The sequence below is a fragment of the Coregonus lavaretus genome (genome assembly GCF_964263955.1).
Source record: "Coregonus lavaretus genome assembly, chromosome: 37".
Classification (NCBI taxonomy): Eukaryota; Metazoa; Chordata; class Actinopteri; order Salmoniformes; family Salmonidae; genus Coregonus; species Coregonus lavaretus.
Window position 1 is genome coordinate 5,951,926 of NC_140024.1, and position 23,925 is coordinate 5,975,850.

The following is a 23,925-nucleotide window of genomic DNA, read 5'->3' on the forward strand; positions in this document are numbered from 1 at the left end:
TAGGTATCCAAAGTCAAACCAAATGGTCAGTGTGCTGGGCACTACTTGGGTGCTGCCAGCTGTGGGCAGGAATTAAATAAACCCAACCGAAGGAAAATTGTTACGTACCCTTCATGCCGTGACATACCCTTTTTTCCTAATAATCTCGCAAATCTCCGTTTTGGACGAGACTGACTTTATGACCAAAATTATCATATTTACACTTTGTAGTACATTTTGAAACTAGAATAAATGTTTCTGACACATATCGCTGCCACATAGGACATTTCAACCAAAGATGTTCTTTCTTTATTTATATGGTCTCTCTTTAATTGCATGAATGTAGTACGTTCAATTGCCACTGTATATTTCAACAAAAGCAGAGACTTAACAAATCTTTACTAAGAAGAAACACGAAACAACCAATAGTCAAAATTCTGAGAGTTTATTTAAAGTGGTTGATTCTTTTCTGTTCCAAGGGTTTGTGGAATAATAATGACAGTAATTATAAAAATGAGAGTACAGATGAACTGTGTGAAGGTGTGTGTATGTGTGTTTGCAAAAATATGAACACAGCAGTTCACTCAAAATCGCCAGACACCTTTTGAAGTATATATATTATAAAACTAATTGTTTTAACAATACCACTATTATCTTTACAAAGACAATGACTGCATTCTCTTGAGCATTCAAGCTCAGCTTTGTATTGTACATGAAAAACGTTGAGCTGACAGTTCTCAATTTACTAGAAAAATAGTTGATTTGCATCTCTGTACTTTTACTAATTGGCACACACAATTGAAATCCACTCATCAATTATGTTAGTAATACTAATTGGTAGTCAAGAGAAAACTATAACAATCACAACAATGTAAGATGAACATTTTTAATTAAAAAAACTCAAGTATATCAAACGATCTACTGGTTAAGAAATAATCTCAAACAAGGAGCTGAAGTTGAACTAATGTAAAGGAACTGAGAGCATACAAAAAATACAACAAACTCTGGAAAATGTTGTACATCACAAGGTTTAGGTAGATCTAGAACACAGGTGAGGTCAAAGTATCTGTTTCTTGCATATCTTGCATAATACAGCATGTCCAGAGCTGCAACCTACTAACACTATGGAATTATCAGAACACAAGCAGGCCAAATTGCCAGGCCACCGACACCTGGAAATATGTGAAAAAAAAATGGTGTTTGTGGGATATTTGGTCAATATTCAGAGACGTTTAGCATTTGTTATACTGTATTTGAAGGAAAGGCCCACTTGACATCTCATAATTCACTTGTGCATATTATGTTTGTTGAAAAAGCAAAGGATATTGCGTAATAAAATCAAACCAATCACTTGTTCAATGTGGACCTTTTAGTTCTCCTTCCCCCTTCCCTTCTTTCCTGTAGGAAGACAATAAAAAATGATCAAACAATAGGGTCAATTCATCATAGATTCCTTGCTCAATATGACATACTCATTTGTGGATAGGAATTTTACTTTATTACATTACTTACATTTCTACTTCTTACATTACCTTTGGCCTTGGTCTTGGTCTTTGAGGGGCATGGCTTAGACACCTTGATGGTGGGTTGGCACTCTGCGTTGTACAGGGCCTTTTTCAGGGTTCCAGACCGGCTCTTGGATCCAGTAGCTGTGTCACACTCCCCCCAGCTGCCAAACTTATACTTGCAGTCAGCTGAAACGGAACAGGTCAGAAGGGAAAACCGTTGAGTATGGAACACACCACCATAGAGCTTGCATGGCTACCCAGACTCCTTGCTCCGGCCAAACGCTACGCCACGCCCACGTACGTTCGTTTCTTCCCCGCAATGAGTCTGGATCTGAGTACCTCCCCGACCCTTCACCGAATGCGAACACATTCGTGCCGTCTGATTGGTCCAAAAACCGATGGGTTGGGCCAGAGCCAGAACACACGTGGGTAAAGCAGCGGTTTGAAAAAACGTAATTGGCTTTGATACTCTTATTGGTTAGAGACGATCCAATCGCTGATGACTTTGCTTTGCACAACGCCCCTCGTGCCCCTCGTCACCACAAACAACTTCAATGATGGCCGTCTCAGACTAAAGTATGTTGTGAACGACAGAGCAGCGGAATAATTTAGTGTGAGTCGTCAGTCTATCATAAAACAGTCTGAACATAATTTATTCTAAATAAATAGTTCTGTCGTTTTTTGTGGTTATGTAAATTATGGGTATTTACTAAGAAATGACATGATAAAATTATAATTATGTAGTAACCTATGAATTACATGTTTGCTATATTTCTGATTGACTGACCACCACTTTACACTTTGAGAAATTATAAGGTATATCAAGGGAAATGGAATCTTATATCAATGTCTAATTCCTACCGCCGAACTCCTTCTTCCAGTTGCAAGGTACTTTGCATTTCAGTTTCCTCATCTGGTCGTTGCAGGTACCCTCTCTGACACCGACTCCACAGTCTCCGCTGTTAGGCACACAGCTACCATAGCGCCATTCAGCACAGTCAGAGGCACCACCCTTGGCCCCTTTCCCCTTCTCTGTGAAACAAAAATATCAAGTTGCAATTATGAAAAAATATATACCGACATAAATAATATCAGCAATATTACAATTAGTAAGGACAGGTTTCCAACTGAGGCTTTATGAACCTCATGAAAGGTGCAACTGCTATGCTAATTCTAAAACTGTGCACGGCAAATTAAAGCAATACATAGCAAATCCCTTACCTTTCTTATTTTTGCCTGCTTCAGTGGTGACTATCATCAAGGCCACAAGAAGCACCAAGACTGTTGAGAACAAACCCCGCATACTGGAGAGAAAATTTAAAAAAGAGGGAAAAGAAAAAAAAACATTCCATTACAATTGTGGCACTAGAAATAATGTTACCATTCTGTAGGGCATATTGTGTGTCATTTGAGGTGACATCTGCTGTTCCAAAGGTCAATCTGATGTTCCTCTGGTGTGTATCTATAATCGAGATGAGAGTTGAAAGATCACGATCAAGGTCAAATATTGATAATTGCCAGCTATATCAAACTAATTCACATGTCCGTTCATGAGGAGTCTGCACATTACAACTCTACTTTAGAGGTAAAAGGTGAATAAGGAATTATGGTCAAAGAGCAAAACACATCATGTTGTACAAAACTCATTACATTAAACAGTTTTAAAGCTTGACACTCGAGCCTGTGAGAGTGAGAACTGGGAAAATATATGTGAGACGGCTGAAAGATTGTATAGATTTTTTTCCTATGCTCTCATGACTCAATTTAGGGTCAATCAGACAAACTTTGAGGCACACACAACCAGCAATGCGGATCAATGGGTCATGAGCTAGCCACTCCACTCTTTCACTTCCCCTTACACAAAACAACACATTTTCCAACATGAACACCAAACAAAATACAACATTTCATTTTGTGACATGCAGTGCCTGGAATATGTTCGAAAACATAAATCTATCCTGTTCATGTTGATGACACATTGAACACAACTCATGTCATCTTATTGTCACAATGGCGCTTCCCATCTTTATGTATAATGGTCATTGCATGGTGGGGTTCAGCAATGGGCCCACTGTGCCACCATCAGGAAAAAATTGACACATAGCCCTAGGACAAGTTACTTCGGTACTGTTTACCATGATTGCCAAATATCAGAACTCAAAATGAAACTGATCATGCAATACAATATGCTTTTGATGTATTTTGGATAATTTTTACATCTTCTACTCCAGAACCGCTGGACCGATCGGGACCAAATTTGGTATATAGCATCTATGGATGCAAGACTAGCTGAAACAATATGGCCGCTATGAGCCAATGAGTTTGCATTAATGTTTGTTTCCTGTCCAATAGTGCCACAATGTAGCCATACTTTACAGATTTGCTAGGCTGGTCATGTTGTTTGAGGTAAGTTTCTGCTAAACCCCTAAAAACAAAGGCGCTGGGGCGAACAGTGGCACTGTTTCCCCCTTTACAGATTTCAGCTTTAAGAGTCTAGTTCGAAAGAAAAGGGCAGAAACTCATAGATAAAGTAATAGCCCTCTATTTCTGAAATGTCTGGTTGTCTATAAGGCATATCTCAAGTTCTGAATTTCTATTTATTCTCTGACTTAATTGAGTTAATGTCTATTCTTTCTGCCAACAGTCCCCAGTGCTAGCAGCAGGGAATGGAAGGCAGCACCAGATCACCATGGTGAAGGCTAACCCACCTGCTGGGAGGTGATAGGGGCCGCCCTGACAGGGAGAGCACGATGGAAGAGGCTTGGTTTGAAGCCATTCTTCTGGGGGACACAGGGGAACTGCATGCCTCTGTCTGGGTTAGAAGAGCTCCGAGATGTGCCGGGACAGACAGGTCTTGTATTAGTTTGAAGAACACCCACAAAGAGTAACTCTTTTCATTCCAGGAATCTGACTTCAAAACAAGGTTGCCTATAATACCAAATCCTTGATTTTGTGGTGGGAATCTAAAAGTATTTAATGCTTTCCCTTCAAAAGATTAGCGGCCCTATTCAATCAATCTGCTTCCCAGGGTAATAAAAACAGAAACATTGCTTCTCGCTATGCAAAGAAGTGCTTGGAATATTATGACGTTTATTTCTGTGACATACAATCAACATTCAAGGCACAAGATGTGTTTTCTGTGCCATAGCCTGATTATTGGTTATGATTAATTAGGACCCCTCATTAACGACTGGCAAAATGCACAAATCCTACTAGTGTCCTAGTGGAACACAAACACTGAAGGCATCGAGAACAAAGAATTGAGATCACACAGCAGCAGGAAACTAAGATGTCACATTCTGGGCTGTTCACGATATGTCATGTGGATGTTACAATGAATCTTCCTACAACACAAACTAAGATGCCAACCCAGCAAACCAAAATTGGTTCTGTGAAAGTTCCCAGAACATTTGTTAGGTTGCGGCAAATGTTCTCATAATACAACATATGTCAAGTTGTGCTGATGATTATACAATGTTTGCATAAAACATTTGCTTGATGTTGCAAGAATGTTCCCAGAACACATTTGTCTGTTCTTTAAAGGTTCCCAGAATGTTTCATTAGATTGTGGGAACAGTCTGGTGGGAACATTGTGGGGACATGACAAAAGATCTGTTCCTAAAACACAAAAACTGTCCAGTTGTGCGGATGATTATGCAATGTTTATTTTAGAATGCAAAAAACCTTCACCTGATGTTACGCGAACGTTCCCAGAACACATTTTTTATGTTCTTTAAAAGTTCCTAACACATTTCTTTAGGCTGTGGTAACATTGTGGGGACATGGCAAGATAGGTTACCAAAACACCAAATCTGTCCAGTTTTGATGACATTCTTACAATGTTTGTATCAGGGTGCACAAAACATTCCCTCAATGTCATCAAATTAAGTATTGAACAGTCGATAGAGGTTTCTTTCATGTGTTAGTGTTATTTGTACAACAATCCATGTAGAAACCCATATGGCAATTATTTGGATTTGATTCTACCGTATTTGGTTGATAGTTGCAAGCAGGGATCAAACCTGGGCTTTGGAGTGTTATCCCAATTATTAATGTTATTAATCCACTGCGCCACTGGGATGTGACTAACACAAATATAAAGCTGTTTACACCTTTACTCTGACTTCCAGGTTGTGGTCTTTATCTTTGCAAAAGATAGGATAACAAAATCTAGAAAAATATGTATCCTCTATTATTTCTTTCTCTACCAATTATCTTTATATGCTGTATAGTTGGGACGTTTTTACTTTCATTTTCCCTACATTTTACATTTGAGTCATTTAGCAGACGCTCTTATCCAGAATGACTTACAGTTAGTGAGTGCATACATTTTCATACTGGCCCCCCGTTGCAAGCGCCATGCTCTACCAACTGAGCTACAGGAGGGGCAAACTTGATTTCAGAATTCTTGTTAAATTATTTCCTGGCAGATTGCGGAGCGGTGTACATAGATGTGCATATGTACTAAGACATATACTGTAGCCATAGTTTGGATCATAATTTAAGGATCCACTAGAAACATTAAGATCCTGGTGGTGCAGCAAACTAAGTAGCCTACAGGGCTTGAAGATGGCAGATCGCAGGTTCAAATCTACTTCATTACCATTCTTGAAAAAAGCTATAGCTTTGTTTGGACAATACCCTAAAAAAATATAATGATGTAAGAAGATAGGAATGCCATTTGTTTAAAAGTTTGGCAACTTCATACAGTATAATAATGTTACATTACACATCAATATTAGCAGAACATTGCAGCAATGTTTTCAGAACTAATTGCATTATTGTTGAAGTATGTTTTTTAGAACAATTCTGGATCATCATGTCATAACCTTACAGAATTGAGTCCCGCAGGAATGTTTATTGTTATAGGTGTTAGTAGTAATATCTCCATCAACATTAGCTGAATATTCCAGGAATGTTTTTTAAGAACAACTTCTATTGCTCCAACATTTTATTGCTTAAGTATTTTCAGGGAACGTTATTAGAACCATCATTTCATAATGTCACACTATAACTTTTTGAGACAATTGTAGGAATATTCCCTGCTTGTTTTTATGGGTGTTTTGAATAACATATCCATCAACATTAGTAGAACGTTCCTGTAATGTTTCCTCAGAACCAGTTCTATTGTTCCCACATTTTGTTGTGGCAGTATGTTCTAAGAACATTACCGGAACATTGTGTTATTACATTCCCTGGCAACCTAATGAGAACCTAATGAGAACCTTAGGGGAATGTTCTGTGCTAGTTTTTATAGATGTTGTAAAGGAAATGTTTGTGAATGTTGGGAGAACATTCCAAAGACATAGCCACAGGAAGCAGGGATGCTGCAGCACCCCCTGATAAATGTAAATAAGAAAATATTAATATATATATATATATAAATAGATTTAACTACATTTGTAAACTAGGCCTTTATTACTCCTTTATGAGCCTTTCCTCAGCACACACCAACCCCAGGAATCTTAGATAATGTTCTGTGAATGTTCCCGGTTTGCTGGGAAGTCTCTGATGAACAGCACCCTTGTGAAATGCCCGTCGCCCACGCAAACTCATCTAACAGCAACATTTGTTTTATTGGTTTGTGCCTGAGCCAATATGTCCAGAAGCTAAGCAGAGATGGCAGCCACATCCGCTCACATTGCCGTATGCTCACATTGAACTTTCCCTGCCTGCGGGCAGTCCTGAATAGAAAGGTCAGCCACAGCTGATGAATCAACAACTCACTGGAAAAGTCCAATCCATTTGAGGTTATCACCTTTCTGAACTATAGCCTCGTACTGTGTGAGGCAGAATGCCATAAGTGGCAGCCATCCACTCACTACTGAAGGGCAGCTGGTCTACCTGAGAATCTACCAAGGCACGATCATTTTATCAGGCAACTTTACAATTGGCTTCTGAAAGTGTTAGTTCTTTATTTGACTGCTCATCAAAAGGACTGCGAATGAAAGTGATGGCTACACCAGGCCAGGCTGGCCGGGCCTCTGGCACATACGCTTACTGCTCCTCTTCAAGCCAGTTGATAAAATATTCTGTTGACCCAGTAAATCTGTCTTCTGTCCTCAAAAAAGTAATTAAGCGTCAGTGGCATAACTAAACACTCCAAGCAACCACAAATATCTGGACACTCTCCATTTTCAACTACCACCACTCACTGAATCTCTATCTTTTTGTATCACTGTTAAAAATGATAGAGTCCCATTTTCAAGAAAAAGCTGGCTCTTTTTTTCCGCACCAGCAAGCAGTTCCAATGACATTCTTCCCCTGGTCATAAATGTCGAGGGGCTACTCCAGGCAACACTTTTGTATTTGATGAAACAACACCCAGCAGGCCTCGTCTAACCCACTGAGCCTTGCCAAGGGTGAGGCCCAGAGCACCCTCAAAATCTTTTATTGTTCTTTGCTAATGCAGACTCCCTGTATCAAAACAGAGCCTTTTCCTGGTCTCCTTTCACTCCATTCTAAAGGGCCACTAGACAGATATCCCATGCAGAGTCTTTGTTCAATTAAAAAAAAAACATTTTAGTCATTTAGCAGACGCTCTTATCCAGAGCGACTTACAGTTAGTGAGTGCATACATTTCCACACATCTGAATGTGAACTTAGCATATTGGGAGAAAGGTCATCTTAAAATACCACAGCTTACTAGAGCTAGCATGCCCAATAATTAGCTTAATATGCCTACAAACATTGCTATTTTTATCCGTGCCAGTAATCTTTATCCATCAGTAATGCAGCTGTAACGAGAATGTTAGAATAGTTAGCTATGGGTGTATAAGAGATCATCCTTTCCCAACCATAAACATGTCATTATGAAACATCACCCAATATTCAAACCCCCCCACCACACCCAACTACCACCATCTACCCATCACACAATGGGATAAACATCATATTTATTGCATAGCAGAAAGCAAACCAAATAGTCAAATTGGATCAGATACCGTAACCATCATAATTCGATTGACTCAAATGGTGCTTCCTCTTGCTAACAATCTAATGGTCCTAGACCACTGTAATCAAATAGATAACATTAGAGTTACTGTCAAACACACATCTAGATCAGTTCTACAACAAAACAACAACAACAACACACGGAAAGCAGGACTACACTGAACCTGAAAAGCATGAAGCGAAAAGTCACTCTTGTTTTCACTGCAAAGCAGCATTCCTCGTCTTCTCAGAAAAGCCACTGACCGCAAAAAAAGGATGGAATGCCCACTAAGGCCAATCAGAGAGACGCTGCAGGGTAGAGGGTCACTCTAAAGAAAGACAGTTAACAAAGACACAGAATGTCCTGGCCTACTTCAGGAAGTAACACTTAGTGGCCAACAAATGGCTGAATCGCATGCTTTATTTGATCAAATATAAAAATATAGGTGGATTCTGGCCGTCAGAGACCAACTGTGCAAGTGCACTTGATCTATTATAACTTCATTGTCAACAGCTAAACATCCTCCCTGCCGTCAAAGATGTGAAAATAATATCCCTTCTAGTTGAGGCATGGCAGTCATGACAGAATGGTTTATTCTCTAAAAGAGACAGTGGCCCTTGCCTACTTACTTCACATTCCTTCCTATTTCACGACACGTTAACATATCCAATGAACATACTCCATCATACCCATGAGCAGTGAGAGAATAGTAGAGGGGCCCTGCACCCATACATCTCTGCTGAAATCAGGCTGAATGGTGCATTTGAATAGCCAGGGAGAGTTCTCTCTGTCTTTTCAAAGCTGTTTCTCTCCACTGATTATCTGTGCCATTGCCTCAAGGTCCATCTGCCAAGCTCTGAAGCCCCATGCTACCCCTCCTCCCTTTCTAAAACCTAACCCTGAGGCACTAGCTGTATCCAGCGTGCCCAATAACTTTCTAAAAGAGACAAAAATACAACTGGAAAAACAATGATAACAACAGACTGAGGACTATCTTCTCCCCATTTCATCTCTCTAAGGTTATGTTGCTTTGATCGTTATATCTGACTGCAAATAATATTTTACAGCCTCTTACACAGCACCTACTTTGGATATGGGGGGAGAAAGCAAATGACAGGCGGGGCAGCCATAAATTGTGGTCAGGTGAAAAGGAGAACAACTCTTGAGTGGAGTGGATAGCATTGAATACATGTACTTGAGGTTAGAGTCGATTTCAATGGTCATATTATTGAGGTGGGATGTATATTAATTTTAGTCATTTAGCAGAAGCTCTTATCCAGAGCAACTTAGAGTTATTGTTCAAGTGAAGTTTTCTGGTCATAGAAACCATTCAATGGCCCAAACAGAAAGCAAAATATTTCTGGCACATGAACACAATTAAGATTGTGGAATAAATGGTTATGCTTTACTTTAAGGTGAACAAAGACATGTAAAAGTACACTTTCAAACTATGTATCTTCACTATATTCAACACTAGAATGTGTCACCCCTGAGGACGTTGTCACACAGTGCAAAAAATTGCTAACATAATTACAAAGTTATTAAACTCAAAGTAAATCAGTTATTAAAACAAAACGTCATTTGTCCACAAATTCTTCAGAACCCTAAGCAGAACCGCTTGCAAAGTTGTAGAACTAAACAAGTTCGTTCTGTTCAGTATTTGTACTGCAATCCTTGACTTCATATTTAAGATTAAACGAAAAGTTTTTGATTCAACGAAAGTTTATTCCAATATGCAGTGCCACTTGCTTTTTGCGCAAATTGCGTGTATGGGACAAAAGTTGTGTGTTCATTACTGGCAAAAGTTATGAATTTATGCAGTAAAGCCAAAACATGGTGCATAAATTATTTAAAAAACCATACAACTAAAAAGGAAAACTCAATAATGAAACCTACACACAAATTAAACCTCCCAAGAAGAATAACTCCAGTTGAGAAATTACACACGACACGTCAGTTATTCTTCAGAGGATTCCGATGTTGGAGACTATATATTTGAACTATTAAAAGTGAGTAATGACAATGTTGTATTGAGTGACACAAAGTAACATCACCACCATACATTTGGACAAATACACATATAACTTACTTGTTTTCTTTGATCGTACTTCTTGGCGAGAGTTAAAGGTCTTACTCTGAGCCACAAGAGATTTTTTACAGTCCTCCAATACCTCTAGCCCGGCCCGCTTGCTCTTATTTGTCACCCTCCCCTTTGTTTCTCCAAAACTAGTTTGAACTGGTAACATTACAGCCACATTAAATTAACCACCTCGTGACATCACTAACCCACGTGATGATTACGGGTCAAAAGACGCCTAACCCCAACCCCTGTGCACTACTACTCTAGGATATTAACTTTTTTATGTTTTATTTTTGTGAATCCCTAGATGTATTCTGTCTTTGTAGCTACATGTCTTTTTTTATGCTTGCATATTAAAGAAACATTGATTACTATATATACCCATACCAATTTCACCACCAGACATTACCACAGAGAAAGGAAAGCAGAATGACATGCTCAGACTACCTACTGTAGACAGATCATATTATTCTATGGTGCCTACAGAATGCCTAGGGATGTATGCATCATAAGTGTATTAACAACAACAACACAGTAAATGGTTTACAGGACGACAGGAGGGATTGACCAGTCATTAGCCCTATAATTCTTGGCCATTCCTGTCCACCTCTGATTATGTACCCAGAGAGCTTGTTGTCACACAACAGCTTCCATTAGACAGGGACCCTGGATAAGAGCCATTTATAAACACCGCTGTAAGCCAGAGGAGGCTGTTGGGAGGAGCTATAGGAGGACGGCTCATTGTAAAGACTGTAATGGAATTAATGGAATGGTGTCAAACACATCAAACATATGGAATCCACATTTTGACCATTTATTCAATTTCAGCCATATACAATGAGTCCGTCCTCCTATAGCTCCTCCCACCAGTCTCCTCTGGTGTAAACATATGCTCGACCACAGGGCAGAGTAACAGTGTGGTGCCTAGATAGGCTGACAGAGTTTTACAGTAAATCACCACACTGTACTGATAAAATACAACTTATACAGTATGTGTCTACATGTTATCTAGTATCAATGTACAGTATATCCAAGATTACTTTGTGACCTCGGCCATGTGATTGGGTAATCCCAGGAGGGCAGGGGAGGTGAGTCAAGGCCACAATAGCGATCAGACCAGAATCTGAACCATAGACAGGGACATTTCCAATTGCCAGTTGGATAGCATGCCAACAATGAGTCAGAGCTAGGAGAAGAAAACAGCTGTTCAGTTTCACAAATGGACCAGACTGATAAACACACATCCAATACAACATCCAGCAATAACTAGACAGTATCCAATTACAGTATTTAATCATTCCAGATGATGCACTATGAATCAGCTCTGACTAACATGACTCATCTTTTTCAAACACATTGCATGTTGCAACACAGAGGCATTAACTATCATTATTACTTTCCTTCAGACATTCGACATACACAAAATTACAGTTTGTCTTACTGGGTTGGACCATCAAGCTTTCTTTTTGTACCACTCTGTATATGCTGCTCTATGCTCTGTCTGAGCACTAGGTTTAGGCCTCAGGGGATCTTTTAGGTCTTTATCTCAGTTGTTTATATCTGTTGAGCTGGTCTTGCAGCCAGGGATTAGGGAGCCGCAAATGGCCTATGAGGATGGCTTGTTTTTACCAGATCCTTGTAAATTCAACATGTTTTTATTTTATTTATTTTTTACAGGAGTGGGTATCTTTATGGTTTGCAACAAACGAGGGGAAAATGTGTAGTCTCAAAAGGCTTTCAATACTTCCACTGCATTGGCTTTATGTGGTTGGGCATTCAGGATTGGTCGACTTGTAAACAGTGTCTCATATGAGCCAATGCTGTCATCCAGACAAAGTATGTAACATTGCAAGGCCAAATAAAGGCTCAAGAATAAAATGAAGATGCAACATAGCCTATTTGATTCCTGTTATGAGGAATAAACAATTGTATTACTTCACAAGTCCTTGGATTTCATCGGCACAGTAATTATTGAGGCTGTCTTCCTCAAATACAAGAGGGTACAGTCCCACCGTGACGCCATGCACGTTTTGTACTTCTAACCACTTTTAACCATTGTGTGTTTCAGTTACAGACTACTAACTAACCCTTATGTCAACCCTTACACCACCTCCAAAATCCCAGCTTAACCCCTCATTGTGTACAAAGAAACTTTGAAAAGAACCAGGCTAACAGGCTGTTGAGGTGGACTCCATTCTTTTCTGGTTGGTGCAGGACAAGACATTACAGCCAGCAGAACACCTCTTATCAGTAACAATCATCACCTGCATTCACCTGAGGTATATTCATATTAACATGACCTTATATAAATGCAGGGTTATTAAGGAGTGCACTTTAATGAAATAATTAATCAAATCAACACTCACAAGAAAGTCATTACAATAAATACAGTCGTTTAAGTACTATCCTTTATTGTTATTTTCCCAAGCAGACAATAACAAAAAATCAGCCAATAGAAAGAAATATACCGATTGATATCGTCAACATTGCACACCAGTCTGTCCATCACGTTTTGGTCACTATTTATATAAAGTAAAAAAAATAGTACCGATTTTTGAATAAAGAAAAATGCATATTGCACAGTAATTTCAATGTTCTATTTCTTTTTAATTTTTTTGAATTGTGATAGATACTCTTGCCCTGAATTGCACAGCAACTCAAAATAAAGCACAGATAATATACATAAACTACCATTCCTTGTTATATTGTAGCTCCTTTAAAAATGTCATAAAAGAGGCAGTTAAAGTTGTCTGACCCCATTCAGTCACTGTAAGCCCCATGCCTGCCTGCATTGCACTCATGCAACTGAACACTGTAGTAAAGTTTTGATTAATGCAGTTATAGCATTGGTAGTTCCACGCTCCTGCCATTCCAAAGAGCACTTTCCACTTGTATGTAATTGAAAGACTGTGGATTTCTACTGAAACTTTAAGAATATCGTACTTTTAAAATCAGTGGACATACGGAAATGATGATGGGAGAGGGTGCTCTTTGCAGTAATCGACAACATGGAAAGTGGGGCCATACCGCATTTTAAGATTAGCATTTGAAATATCATGTTGGGGAATTTGTGTCATTTCAAACAGAAAATCAATTTCTGTTGAAGGCTAAGTTATTTGGCAATAACACCTATGAGAAGTGTTTTCTTGCACACACCATAACAGGACAGTGCTTATGGCACATGAAATAGTGTCTGATAATAATAGCTTGTATTTTCTGTTCAACGTGAGCTATGGGTAAAGGCACTACACAAAGCTAAGGTGACAATGTGAGATGTTGATATGGTTGCGTTAATGTACAGAAAACTACATGACAACAGCAAAACTCATTATGGAGTGATGGATGTACCAAAAAAATAGCTTTGCAAGTCTCTGGGCCAGATTCAAATATGTACACTGCACAAGCGCACAAAACGTACTACTGTAAGGCTGAGGCCATTCAACTAAATTTCAAGAGGTCACTTTGTGCTACATTCTCCGTTTTGCCTTTCCTCTGCTGTTGTTAAAATATGTTCTGATGAAACTTGGACAACACCAATAAATACTGGTACAAGATGGTAAGATGGTAAATCATAGACGATAGATAAGATGCTGTGGAGAGATGCGGTCTTTAGTTTCCAAGGCAATTTTCACCAGGATATCAAATGAGGCATGATTATTAATAAATGCGTCGCCCCTTAGCAATGTCAAGATTAATCATGAGCAATCTTACTTATTCAACAAGTGTTTCTGACTATTAGACTATAAAATGTTTGAGCAATGTTTTCCTCAGTACATTTTGGCATGTTTAATTCCAGTGGTAGGTTTGGACATACACAGTTGAAGTCGGAAGTTTACATACACTTTGGTTGGAGTCATTAAAACTTGTTTTTCAACCACTGAACAAATGTCTTGTTAACAAACTATAGTTTTGGCAAGTCGGTTAGGACATCTACTTTGTGCATGACACAAGTAATTTTTCCAACAATTGTTTACAGACAGATTATTTCACTTATAATTCACTGTATCACAATTCCAGTGGGTCAGAAGTTTACATACACTAAGTTGACTGTGCCTTTAAACAGCTTGGAAAATTCCAGAAAATGATGTCATGGCTTTAGAAGCTTCTGATAGGCTAATTGACATCATTTGAGTCAATTGGAGGTGTACCTGTAGATGTATTTCAAGGCCTACCTTCAAACTCAGTGCCTCTTTGCTTGACATCATGGGAAAATCTAAAGAAATCAGCAAAGACCTCAGAAAAAAATTGTAGATCTCCACAAGTCTGGTTAATCCTTGGGAGCAAAATCCAAACGCCTGAAGGTACCACGTTCATCTGTACAAACAATATTACGCAAGTATAAACACCATGGGACCACGCAGCCATCATACCGCTCAGGAAGGAGACGCGTTCTGTCTCCTAGAGATGAACGTACTTTGGTGTGAAAAGTGCAAATCAATCCCAGAACAACAGCAAAGGACCTTGTGAAGATGCTGGAGGAAACAGGTACAAAAGTATCTATATCCACAGTAAAACAAGTTCTATATCGACATAATCTGAAAGGCCGCTCAGCAAGGAAGAAGCCACTGCTCCAAAACCGCCATAAAAAAGACAGACTATGGTTTGCAACTGCACATGGGTACAAAGATCTTACTTTTTGGAGAAATGTCCTCTGGTCTGATGAAACAAAAATAGAACTGTTTTGCCATAATGACCATCGTTATGTTTGGAGGAAAAAGGGGGCAGCTTGAAAGCCGAAGAACACCATCCCAACTGTGATGCACGGGGGTGGCAGCATCATGCTTTGCTGCAGGAGGGACTGGTGCACTTCACAAAATAGATGTGGATATATTGAAGCAACATCTCAAGACATCAGTCAGGAAGTTAAAGCTTGGTCGCAAATAGGTCTTCCAAATTGACATTGACCCCAAGCATACTTCCAAAGTTGTGGCAAAATGGCTTAAGGACAACAAAGTCAAGGTACTGGAGTGGCTTTCACAAAGCCCTGACCTCAATCCTATAGAGAATGTGTGGGCAGAACTGAAAAAGCGTGTGCGAGCAAGGAGGCCTACAAACCTGACTCAGTTACACCAGCTCTGTCAGGAGGAATGGGCCAAAATTCACCCAACTTATTGTGGGAAGCTTGTGGAAGGCTACCGGAAACGTTTGACCCAAGTTAAACAATTTAAAGGCAATGCTACCAAATACTAATTGAGTGTATGTAAACGTCTGACCAACTAGGAATGTGATGAAAGAAATAACAGCTGAAATAAATCATTCTCTCTACTATTATTCTGACATTTCACATTCTTAAAATAAAGCGGTGATCCTTACTGACCTTAGACAGGGAATGTTTACTAGGATTAAATGTCAGGAATTGTGAAAAACTGAGTTTAAATGTATTTGGCTTAGGTGTATGTACATATCCGACTTCAACTGTATGTTCATTAGAAATCTGACGTGACCATTTCATAATTGATTCAATTCGTCATTGTAAATACGATTTTTTCTTAATTGACTTACCTGTATAAGTAAAAAAAAAGAATAGACAAATAAAATAAAAAGACAACAATTACAATAATGTGTTTTTTTAGTGTTTTGTGGTACAATTCATTTCTTTGAGGAAAGATCTTGCAAGGCCTCCATAAATGTCCCTCAATCAACAATAACATGCAAAAGGGTTTGACTGTGCATACTACATAATCAGGTTCCCCAATGGTATGAAAAAAACGGATTTAGAAAACCTCTGAAAATGGGGTTTTCATCTACATTTCGATTGGAAATGGACGACGATATACTGTAAGTTGGAAAAACACTGTTGTAATGATTCCACAGTGCACTTTCCAAGATCACAGTGAACTACAGTAGTTATACTTGGACCAGATCCTCAAATACATAAAACATACAAAATAGAGCAGGTAGACAGGCTTCAATAAAATCCTGATGTTAATATACAGTACCAGTCAAAAGTTTGGACACACCTACTCATTCATGGGTTTTTCTTTATTTGTACTATTTTCTACATTGTAGAATAATAGTGAAGACATCACAACTATGAAATAACACATATGGAATCATGTAGTAACCAAAAAATTGTTAAACAAATCAAAATATATTTCACATTTGAGATTCTTCAAAGTAGCCACCCTTTGCCTTGATGACAGCTTTACACACTCTTGGAATTCTCTCAACCAGCTTCACCTGGAATGCTTTTCCAACAGTCTCGAAGGAGTTCCCACATATGCTGAGCACTTGTTGGCTTCTTTTCCTTCACTCTGAGGTCCAACTCATCCCAAACCATCTCAGTTGGTTAGAGGTTGGGTGATTGTGGAGGCCAGATCATCTGATGCAGCACTCCATCACTCTCCTTCTTGGTAAAATAGCCCGTACACAGCCTGGAGGTGTGTTGGGTCATTGTCCTGTTGAAAAACAAATGATAGTCCCACTAAGCCCAAACCAGATGGGATGGTGTATTGCTGCAGAATGGTTGGAACCAAAAATACCCAATTAGGACTCCAGACCAAAGGAAAGATTTCCACCGGTCTAATGTCCATTGTTTGTGTTTCTTGGCCAAAGCAAGTCTCTTCTTATTATTGGTGTCCTTTAGTAGTGGTTTATTTGCAGCAATTTGACCATGAAGGCCTGATTCAGCCAGTCTCCTTTGAACAGTTGATGTTGAGATGTGTCTGTTACTTGAACTCTGTGAAGCATTTATTTGGGCTGCAATTTCTGAGGATGGTATCTCTAATGAACTTATCCTCTGCAGCAGAGATAACTCTGGGTCTTCCTTTCCTGTGCCGGTCCTCATGAAAGCCAGTTTCATCATTGCACTTGATGGTTTTTGCGATTGCACTTGAAGAAACTTTCAAAGTTCTTGAAATTGTCCGGATTGACTGACCTTCATGTCTTAAAGTAATGATAGACTGTCGTTTCTCTTTGCTTATTTGAGCTGTTCTTGCCATAATATGGACTTGGTCTTTTACCAAATAGGGCTATCTTCTGTATACCACCACTACCTTGTCACAACACAACTGATTGGCTCAAACGCATTAAGAAGGAAAGAAATTCTACAAATGAACTTTTAACAAGGCACAACTGTTAATTGAAATGCATTCCATGTGACTACCTCATGAAGCTGGTTGAGAGAATGCCAAGAGTGTGCAAAGCTGTCATCAAGGCAAAGGGTGGCTACTTTGAAGAAACTAAAATATATTTTGATTTGTTTAACACTTTTTTGGTTACTACATGATTCCGTATGTGTTATTTCATAGTGTTGATGTCTTTACTACTATTCTACAATGTAGAAAATAGTAAAAATAAAGAAAAACTCTTGAATGAGTAGGTGTGTCCAAACCTTTGACTGGTACTGTACATCCAAATTATATAAATGCAAAGGCATTTCCTACATCTCCATGTCAGTCTCTGAACAGCAGGATATATGTTACATAATCTGATCAAATATGCACCTCTTTCAGTATGCTGTATAATCATGAATGCCTCAAATGATGATATCCAATCTTCTCAGCCACAAGGCTAACATATTTCAATTATAGTGAAGTCAACTAAAAGGGGGCCTACTGTCTTCATTATTGAAGAAGAGTCAAATGAAAATGCTGACAATCAGTGTGACAATGAAACAAAATGGTGCAGTTTGAGGCTGTGGCGGAGAGTGATGTGGGCGCTGGAGATGGGGGTGTGAGCAGGGGGGATGTTGTGGATGTTTGTGTGTGCCTGTACGTTGTCGTTTGTATGTGGATGTTTTCTATTGTTAAAAATTAAATTCAAAAAATGAATACCCCCTCAAAATTATGTGAGAACATATGATTATGTATGAAGCATAATAACTGATGTAGAACTACACAATTAATTTACTTTTCATAATCAAATAAAACATATATGAACATTTAAGAGAAATGTTGTTATTTTCAGTCTGGCATTAGAAACACTAGAGGCCTTTCATTGACAACATATTTCCTATCACAGAAACTGATTCAGTGCTACATTTCTTCATATATCTGGCCATAATAGAGAACAGCAATGATTTACAATGAAATGCATCTTAGTTGGCATTATGGGTTGTTTAACGGTAAAAACTATAAACATTTGACAACAAACAGAATCCAGCAACAATGTGTATATGAAATAGTGTACCTTGTTAATGTGTTTACAAGTACGTTTTACAAGTATGTTTAGCGATTAAATAATTATAAGAAATCCAGAGCAACAACTAATTTCAGTCTAACAAAATACAGTAGACCCACAGTTACTGTGGTGCTACATTAAACTAGTTACCTAGTTATACTGTAGGATAGCTTTTGGAATGAGACCAATTCCTTCCCCTCACTCTCAACACAATATAACATGAACACCGTTTAAATGAATCACGTCTTTATAACTTAAGTTTATTTATATTTCTGGTTTAAATGGCCAGTCATATTTTAACAGATTATAACTATGGAAAATAAATAGCAACCACAAATTGTTGGTTTGTATGAAGACAAATTATTATTATTTTTACGTAAAAAACAACAACAACTCTGTAAATTTACAACCCAAACCGTCACAACATTTTTGAGTTTGCTGAACATAATTTAACCACTTTATGTGCATGTTAAGGATCGGTAAAAAATGTTGATGTGAATAAATACGCCTTTGACTTCTGTAACAATATGAGAGAAGAAACGCTCTGTAGTTCTGAAACAAATACATATCAAATGCACATTTTTATAGTAAATAAATGACCAAACACAAAAATGTAAATTTATAGTATGTACAAATTATATAAACATCAAATCTGCTTAAAAATGCTATAAAAATATGCCATGACTTAAGTACATTAAGTACAAACTAATCAGCCAACAAAATAAGAAAATCAAGGCAATTGGAGCTGCAGTGCATAAACTGCTTTAACACAGAGCTACTACGATAAGTGTACAGTACCAAATATCCTTATTAACACTAAGAAATAAAAGAAAAATTAGCCAAGTGGTCATAAAGTAGAACAATATTGATTTACTCAATTCAAATTGTTTGGTGATGAGAAAAGTGTAAAATTCCCCACTTTCGTGGATAGTTTGATCCCATCACACTGCATTACGGGTGGCCAAATCAGTCAACAACAAAAAAAACAAAAAAATTAACAGTGCTATAAACAAATAAAACCGTCATCAAAATAATGTCATTTTTGGTAGCCTTAAAGACAGCTGGCCTACATATCAGAGTGTTAATACCCTTTTGAAATCCACTGAGTCATTGTGATCCATACACTTGAAACTCTCATGCTGCTTTTATTGACAGAGCGATACAGCTCCATCGGAGCGCATAATAATACAATTACCTTGACATTCAATTACCCAAGTTCCTGTCCTAAAGCCTTGTAGCAAAATTCTCTATGTAATCATTCAACATTCAGTCTAGGTGGATTGAAAGCGCAACACAACCTGGGGAAAAAAATGAAACAGAAGAGCCATCTCTTCCAAGCGTTCCGACACAAAACATAGCTTTTTTTTTGGCAGTGCAATAATCAAGTCCACTGGTCACAAGCATCTCACATGGCGGACCTTAAGAGTCTCTCAACTGGTAGCACTCCAACCAACTCCCTAGCAGGAGGATACAACACCGGCTACCTTTTAACCATCTTCTCTGGTGAGTTTCCTCTTTTAGCTAAAGTAGGTTTGGCACGGGGTTAGGTGACAGGGAAGTGGTGCTGGAGGTCAGGGAGCAGAGGGCAGTCACACGGCTGTCTCCTGGTCCTCTCTCTGGATCATCTGGTAGTGCTGTCGGTTCTCCAAGTAGGCTGCCAGCTCTGCATCCTTGGCCTTCTCTGCACGATGCTTTGGTGTGTCACCCTGCAGCACAAGAGAGGCAACTTGCTCAACATAAAAGACCGCAATGAAGAACCTAACTTTAATTAAGGCAGCATCTATTTCTCCTGATGTCTAAACATTAAGCCGCAGAGTCAAAGATCAGTCTGCAAAGAACAGTCTGCAAGTATTTTTGAGATGTAGGAATCATTTGCATTCAGATTTCATCATGGTTTAGTTTTAATATTTCCAGTTATCAACAGTGAATAGGCACCAAATATTTGTTTGTCTGTGTGCAAAAGCAAATCTAGAATGTTTTTAGACTCATCCAAGAGCTACTGTCTCATTTAAGAAATAGCTTCACAAAACCCAATTATTTCTAATTGTTTGTTTTTTAAAGTGCAGAGACCAAAAAAACTCAAGAGATAAAGAAGAGAGAAGAGAACATGGCGAGAGGGTGAGACAAAAAGACAGGAAAAGTCATTGCTAAGATATGCTGATGTCTCAAGGCCAAGAGTGAATGTATTGTGAGTGAGAAAGACAGACAGGCAGAAAGGCTGGGAGGATGAAGAGATGGAGGAGAGGAAAGAAAGCCAGGCTGAACTGCATCCCAAGGCCACAGGGTATGAATCAGACTCACTGCTAGCTCACTGAGGAGAGAGAGAGAGAGGGGGGGGGGGGGGGGGGTAGAGGGAGGTTGCTGAGTGTCATGGAATGTTTCATTTAGAGTAAAGGAGAGCTACAGTAGCAGAGTACTTTCAAAGCATGATAGAACAACTGACTGGCGAGGACTACACTCCTCCCTAGTGACACCTCAAGCATTATGTCAGTTGCTTATGAGAGAGACTACATTGCAGACACACACGATGTGGCAGTGAGATTTTGTATTGGAAAATTCTTCAAGCCTTGACATGAAAATCAAGACATCTTAAATGTGGTAAAGTCTGAGCTTTCCAGGACAGAAAGCTAAGATAAAAACCAGCTGTGGGGTCTTCAGAAGGAGGATCTTGTGAAGTACTGTAGTAAAAATTTTTAACCTTATGTTCCAACTGCCTTCTACCCACTGTGTCAGTGGAAGCTTAAACAAATGAATCCAATTGGCTATCTCTGCAGGAGAGGGTAAGCACATAAGACATTTTATGGTGGAGCCACTTGGAGGTAAGTACTTTAATTGACTCTGCAGGCATCTGGCTAGTTTGGTTCAGAGGGGACGTGTAGGGCACCGCTGTAGTGCTCCCCCACCCGATGTATAATTAGCTTGTCATAAGAAAGACAAGCTAATTTTCCTTCTGGATGATGATTAGGCCATTCTATACCCACCACTTATCCATTTGACATTTTAGTCATTTAGCAGACGCTCTTATCCAGAGCGACTTACAATAGCAATTAGGGTTAAGTGCCTTGTTCAAGGGCACAACGGCAGATTTTTCACCTGATTGGGTTGGGGATTCGAACCAGCAACCTTTCGGACCCAACGCTCTTAACCGCTAGGCTACCTGCCGCCCTATCCACTGTATAAAACACTTCTCAGGGGTAGCCTACGCATCAACTTGGTTTCTTTTGGCCAAATAAAGAGTAAAGCGATGAGTGAAGAGGGAGCGTTGCTCTCACCTGTAAGTCTGTCTTCATGAGGGATGCCCCTGCCTCTACCAGGTAGTGACAGATAGTCCTCTGACACAGTGACGCTGCTTTGTGCAACACTGTCTCCCCACTGAGACAGAGAAAGACAGAGAGAGAGAGAGAGAGAGAGTAGCTCCAATGAGTAACTTTCTATTTAAAACTTGAACTAGATACATCACACCGAATATGTGTAACATGAGCATTTCAATATCCATGTCTTGAACTTACTTTTCTTTTTCGGTTACATCCAGGATGTCTGTGGGTGCTGTTTTTGGGGAGGGGGCAGGGGAAAAATAGAAATTTCAAAGCATGTCCCTAAACCAATTACAATGCTCCAAGGTACTACTTTTATAGAGTAGTAAAAAGCTGGTGTAGGAGGACTTTCTGACAGAAAACATATCCCTTTCAAATATTGGAATGTATCGTTCGTTGTTGAGCAAGAAAGACTCCATAAACGACAACAAGCGTACACAGAGTGAGATGTACCTGCGTTGTGGCTTGTCTTAAACAATGTACATGACCCTCAAATATATGGCGCTCCACACCTGGGACATAATTCTACTATTATAAAACATAGAGCCTATTGTGCTGGGTTAACTTCTGATAGATTGTTGATATTTGAGAGTCACAGACTCACTTTGGGAAATCCCACAGGATGGTTCAGTATTGTGAGGGGGATGTCCTACCTACAGACTTATATGGAACACATAAATATGTATCGCCTTGTCCCTACCATTGTCCAGGATGTATTTGACAGTCTCCTTGCTACCAGTGTCCACAGCATAGTGGAGCAGGGTGCATCCTGAGTGGTCCTGCACTGACAGGTCAGCTCCCAGTTTGTGCAACTCCTTCAGCTGGGAGAAGAGGGCACATGGTTATGACTGAAGGCGTGGGGGAATAGACTGCATTTTTATCAAATTGCCGACCTGAGAAATGCTTACCCTGAGGTAAAGTCATCATTCCCTTGTTGAATGTATCAATTAGTGAGCCTACATTCACTCTACAGTATGTAGACCTATATGCAGTGTGCATATCCATTGGTCACTGTGGCTCCCACTCACCTTCAGATGGTCCTTGCTCTTCACACATTCAATCAACACTTCTGGTGATACTGTAAGTAATGAGAAAGATGTGTAAGTAGAGTAAGAAGGTAGAAATATGAGAGGAGGCTGTAGATTCAGTAGTCATAACAATAGCAGACCATAATAAATGTATGACATGACAGTGTCCTTTGGGGAAAGATCTGAGTTCATTAATAGCTCTTTATGGGGCACTTGTTTGTTTGGTTTTAGTGTTTGAATGAACCTCAAACTGAATTGATGAGCAAAAACATAATCTATTTACTCAGCTAACATGGACAGTAACGAGAGCAAGATGCAGGTTGCTGCCTTCAGTAGAAACCCAGTGTTTAAACACTGGATCATGAAACGTTTTAAATGAACACAGATAATCACATTAACGCCTGTTGAGTTCTTGGGTTCAGTCTCAATATGGCAAATCCTTGTTCAAAGCACCAAAATACCCTTTGTAGATTATTTACCCTAATCCACCCATCTGCATGTTTTCCATCGAGGAAGGAAAACAGTCAACTCGAAATTCCCCACAGCATTCTCACAAATCTCAGTTAGCCAGCACTGCAAGTCAAACAGTTGCTACCACGACGTCTGAGTCTGAAGATATGCTCTAGAATCCTGCTGTCAGAGTGGAACAACCAGAATTAGAAAGGGGCTGCTACTGGAAATATATATTTTTTTCTTTAGAAAACAACTCGAGAGATGCCAAGTCAGCTCTTGAGAATATATTCCGACTGGGCTCATGCCAGAATCTTTGTGAGGGATGGACTTGAATGCTAATGTTTTTAGTGTGAATTTTAATACCTTTCCTCGCAGCACAGTAGTTCAAATGCATACCTTAAGTGCCAATATATATCTTTCGGGTAAAACCCTTTGCATGATGGCAGGTGAACGTGCGGGGGCTTGTTTAAGCAGGGCCACAAAGGCTAAGACATTTTTAGAGCACAAG

At 39.2% G+C, this 23,925-nt stretch overlaps 1 protein-coding gene and 1 long non-coding RNA gene across 2 annotated transcripts; both read right to left on the reverse strand.

Annotated features, from left to right (window-relative positions):
• Positions 1-408: 408 nt before the first annotated feature.
• On the reverse strand, positions 409-10,654 carry LOC311111265 (midkine-B-like). Its single transcript, XM_084153979.1, has 5 exons — positions 10,511-10,654; positions 2,709-2,791; positions 2,349-2,519; positions 1,512-1,673; positions 409-1,377 (listed from the first exon to the last, which is right to left on the reverse strand). Exons 2-5 carry the CDS (start codon positions 2,788-2,790, stop codon positions 1,349-1,351), a joined length of 444 nt encoding a protein of 147 aa, XP_084010105.1. The 5' UTR covers position 2,791; positions 10,511-10,654; the 3' UTR covers positions 409-1,348.
• An 11,251-nt stretch (positions 10,655-21,905) lies between these two features.
• On the reverse strand, positions 21,906-22,725 carry LOC311111181. Its single transcript, XR_014610755.1, has 3 exons — positions 22,637-22,725; positions 22,132-22,168; positions 21,906-21,994 (listed from the first exon to the last, which is right to left on the reverse strand). It is a non-coding gene; the product is annotated as an uncharacterized lncRNA (long non-coding RNA).
• Positions 22,726-23,925: the final 1,200 nt, after the last annotated feature.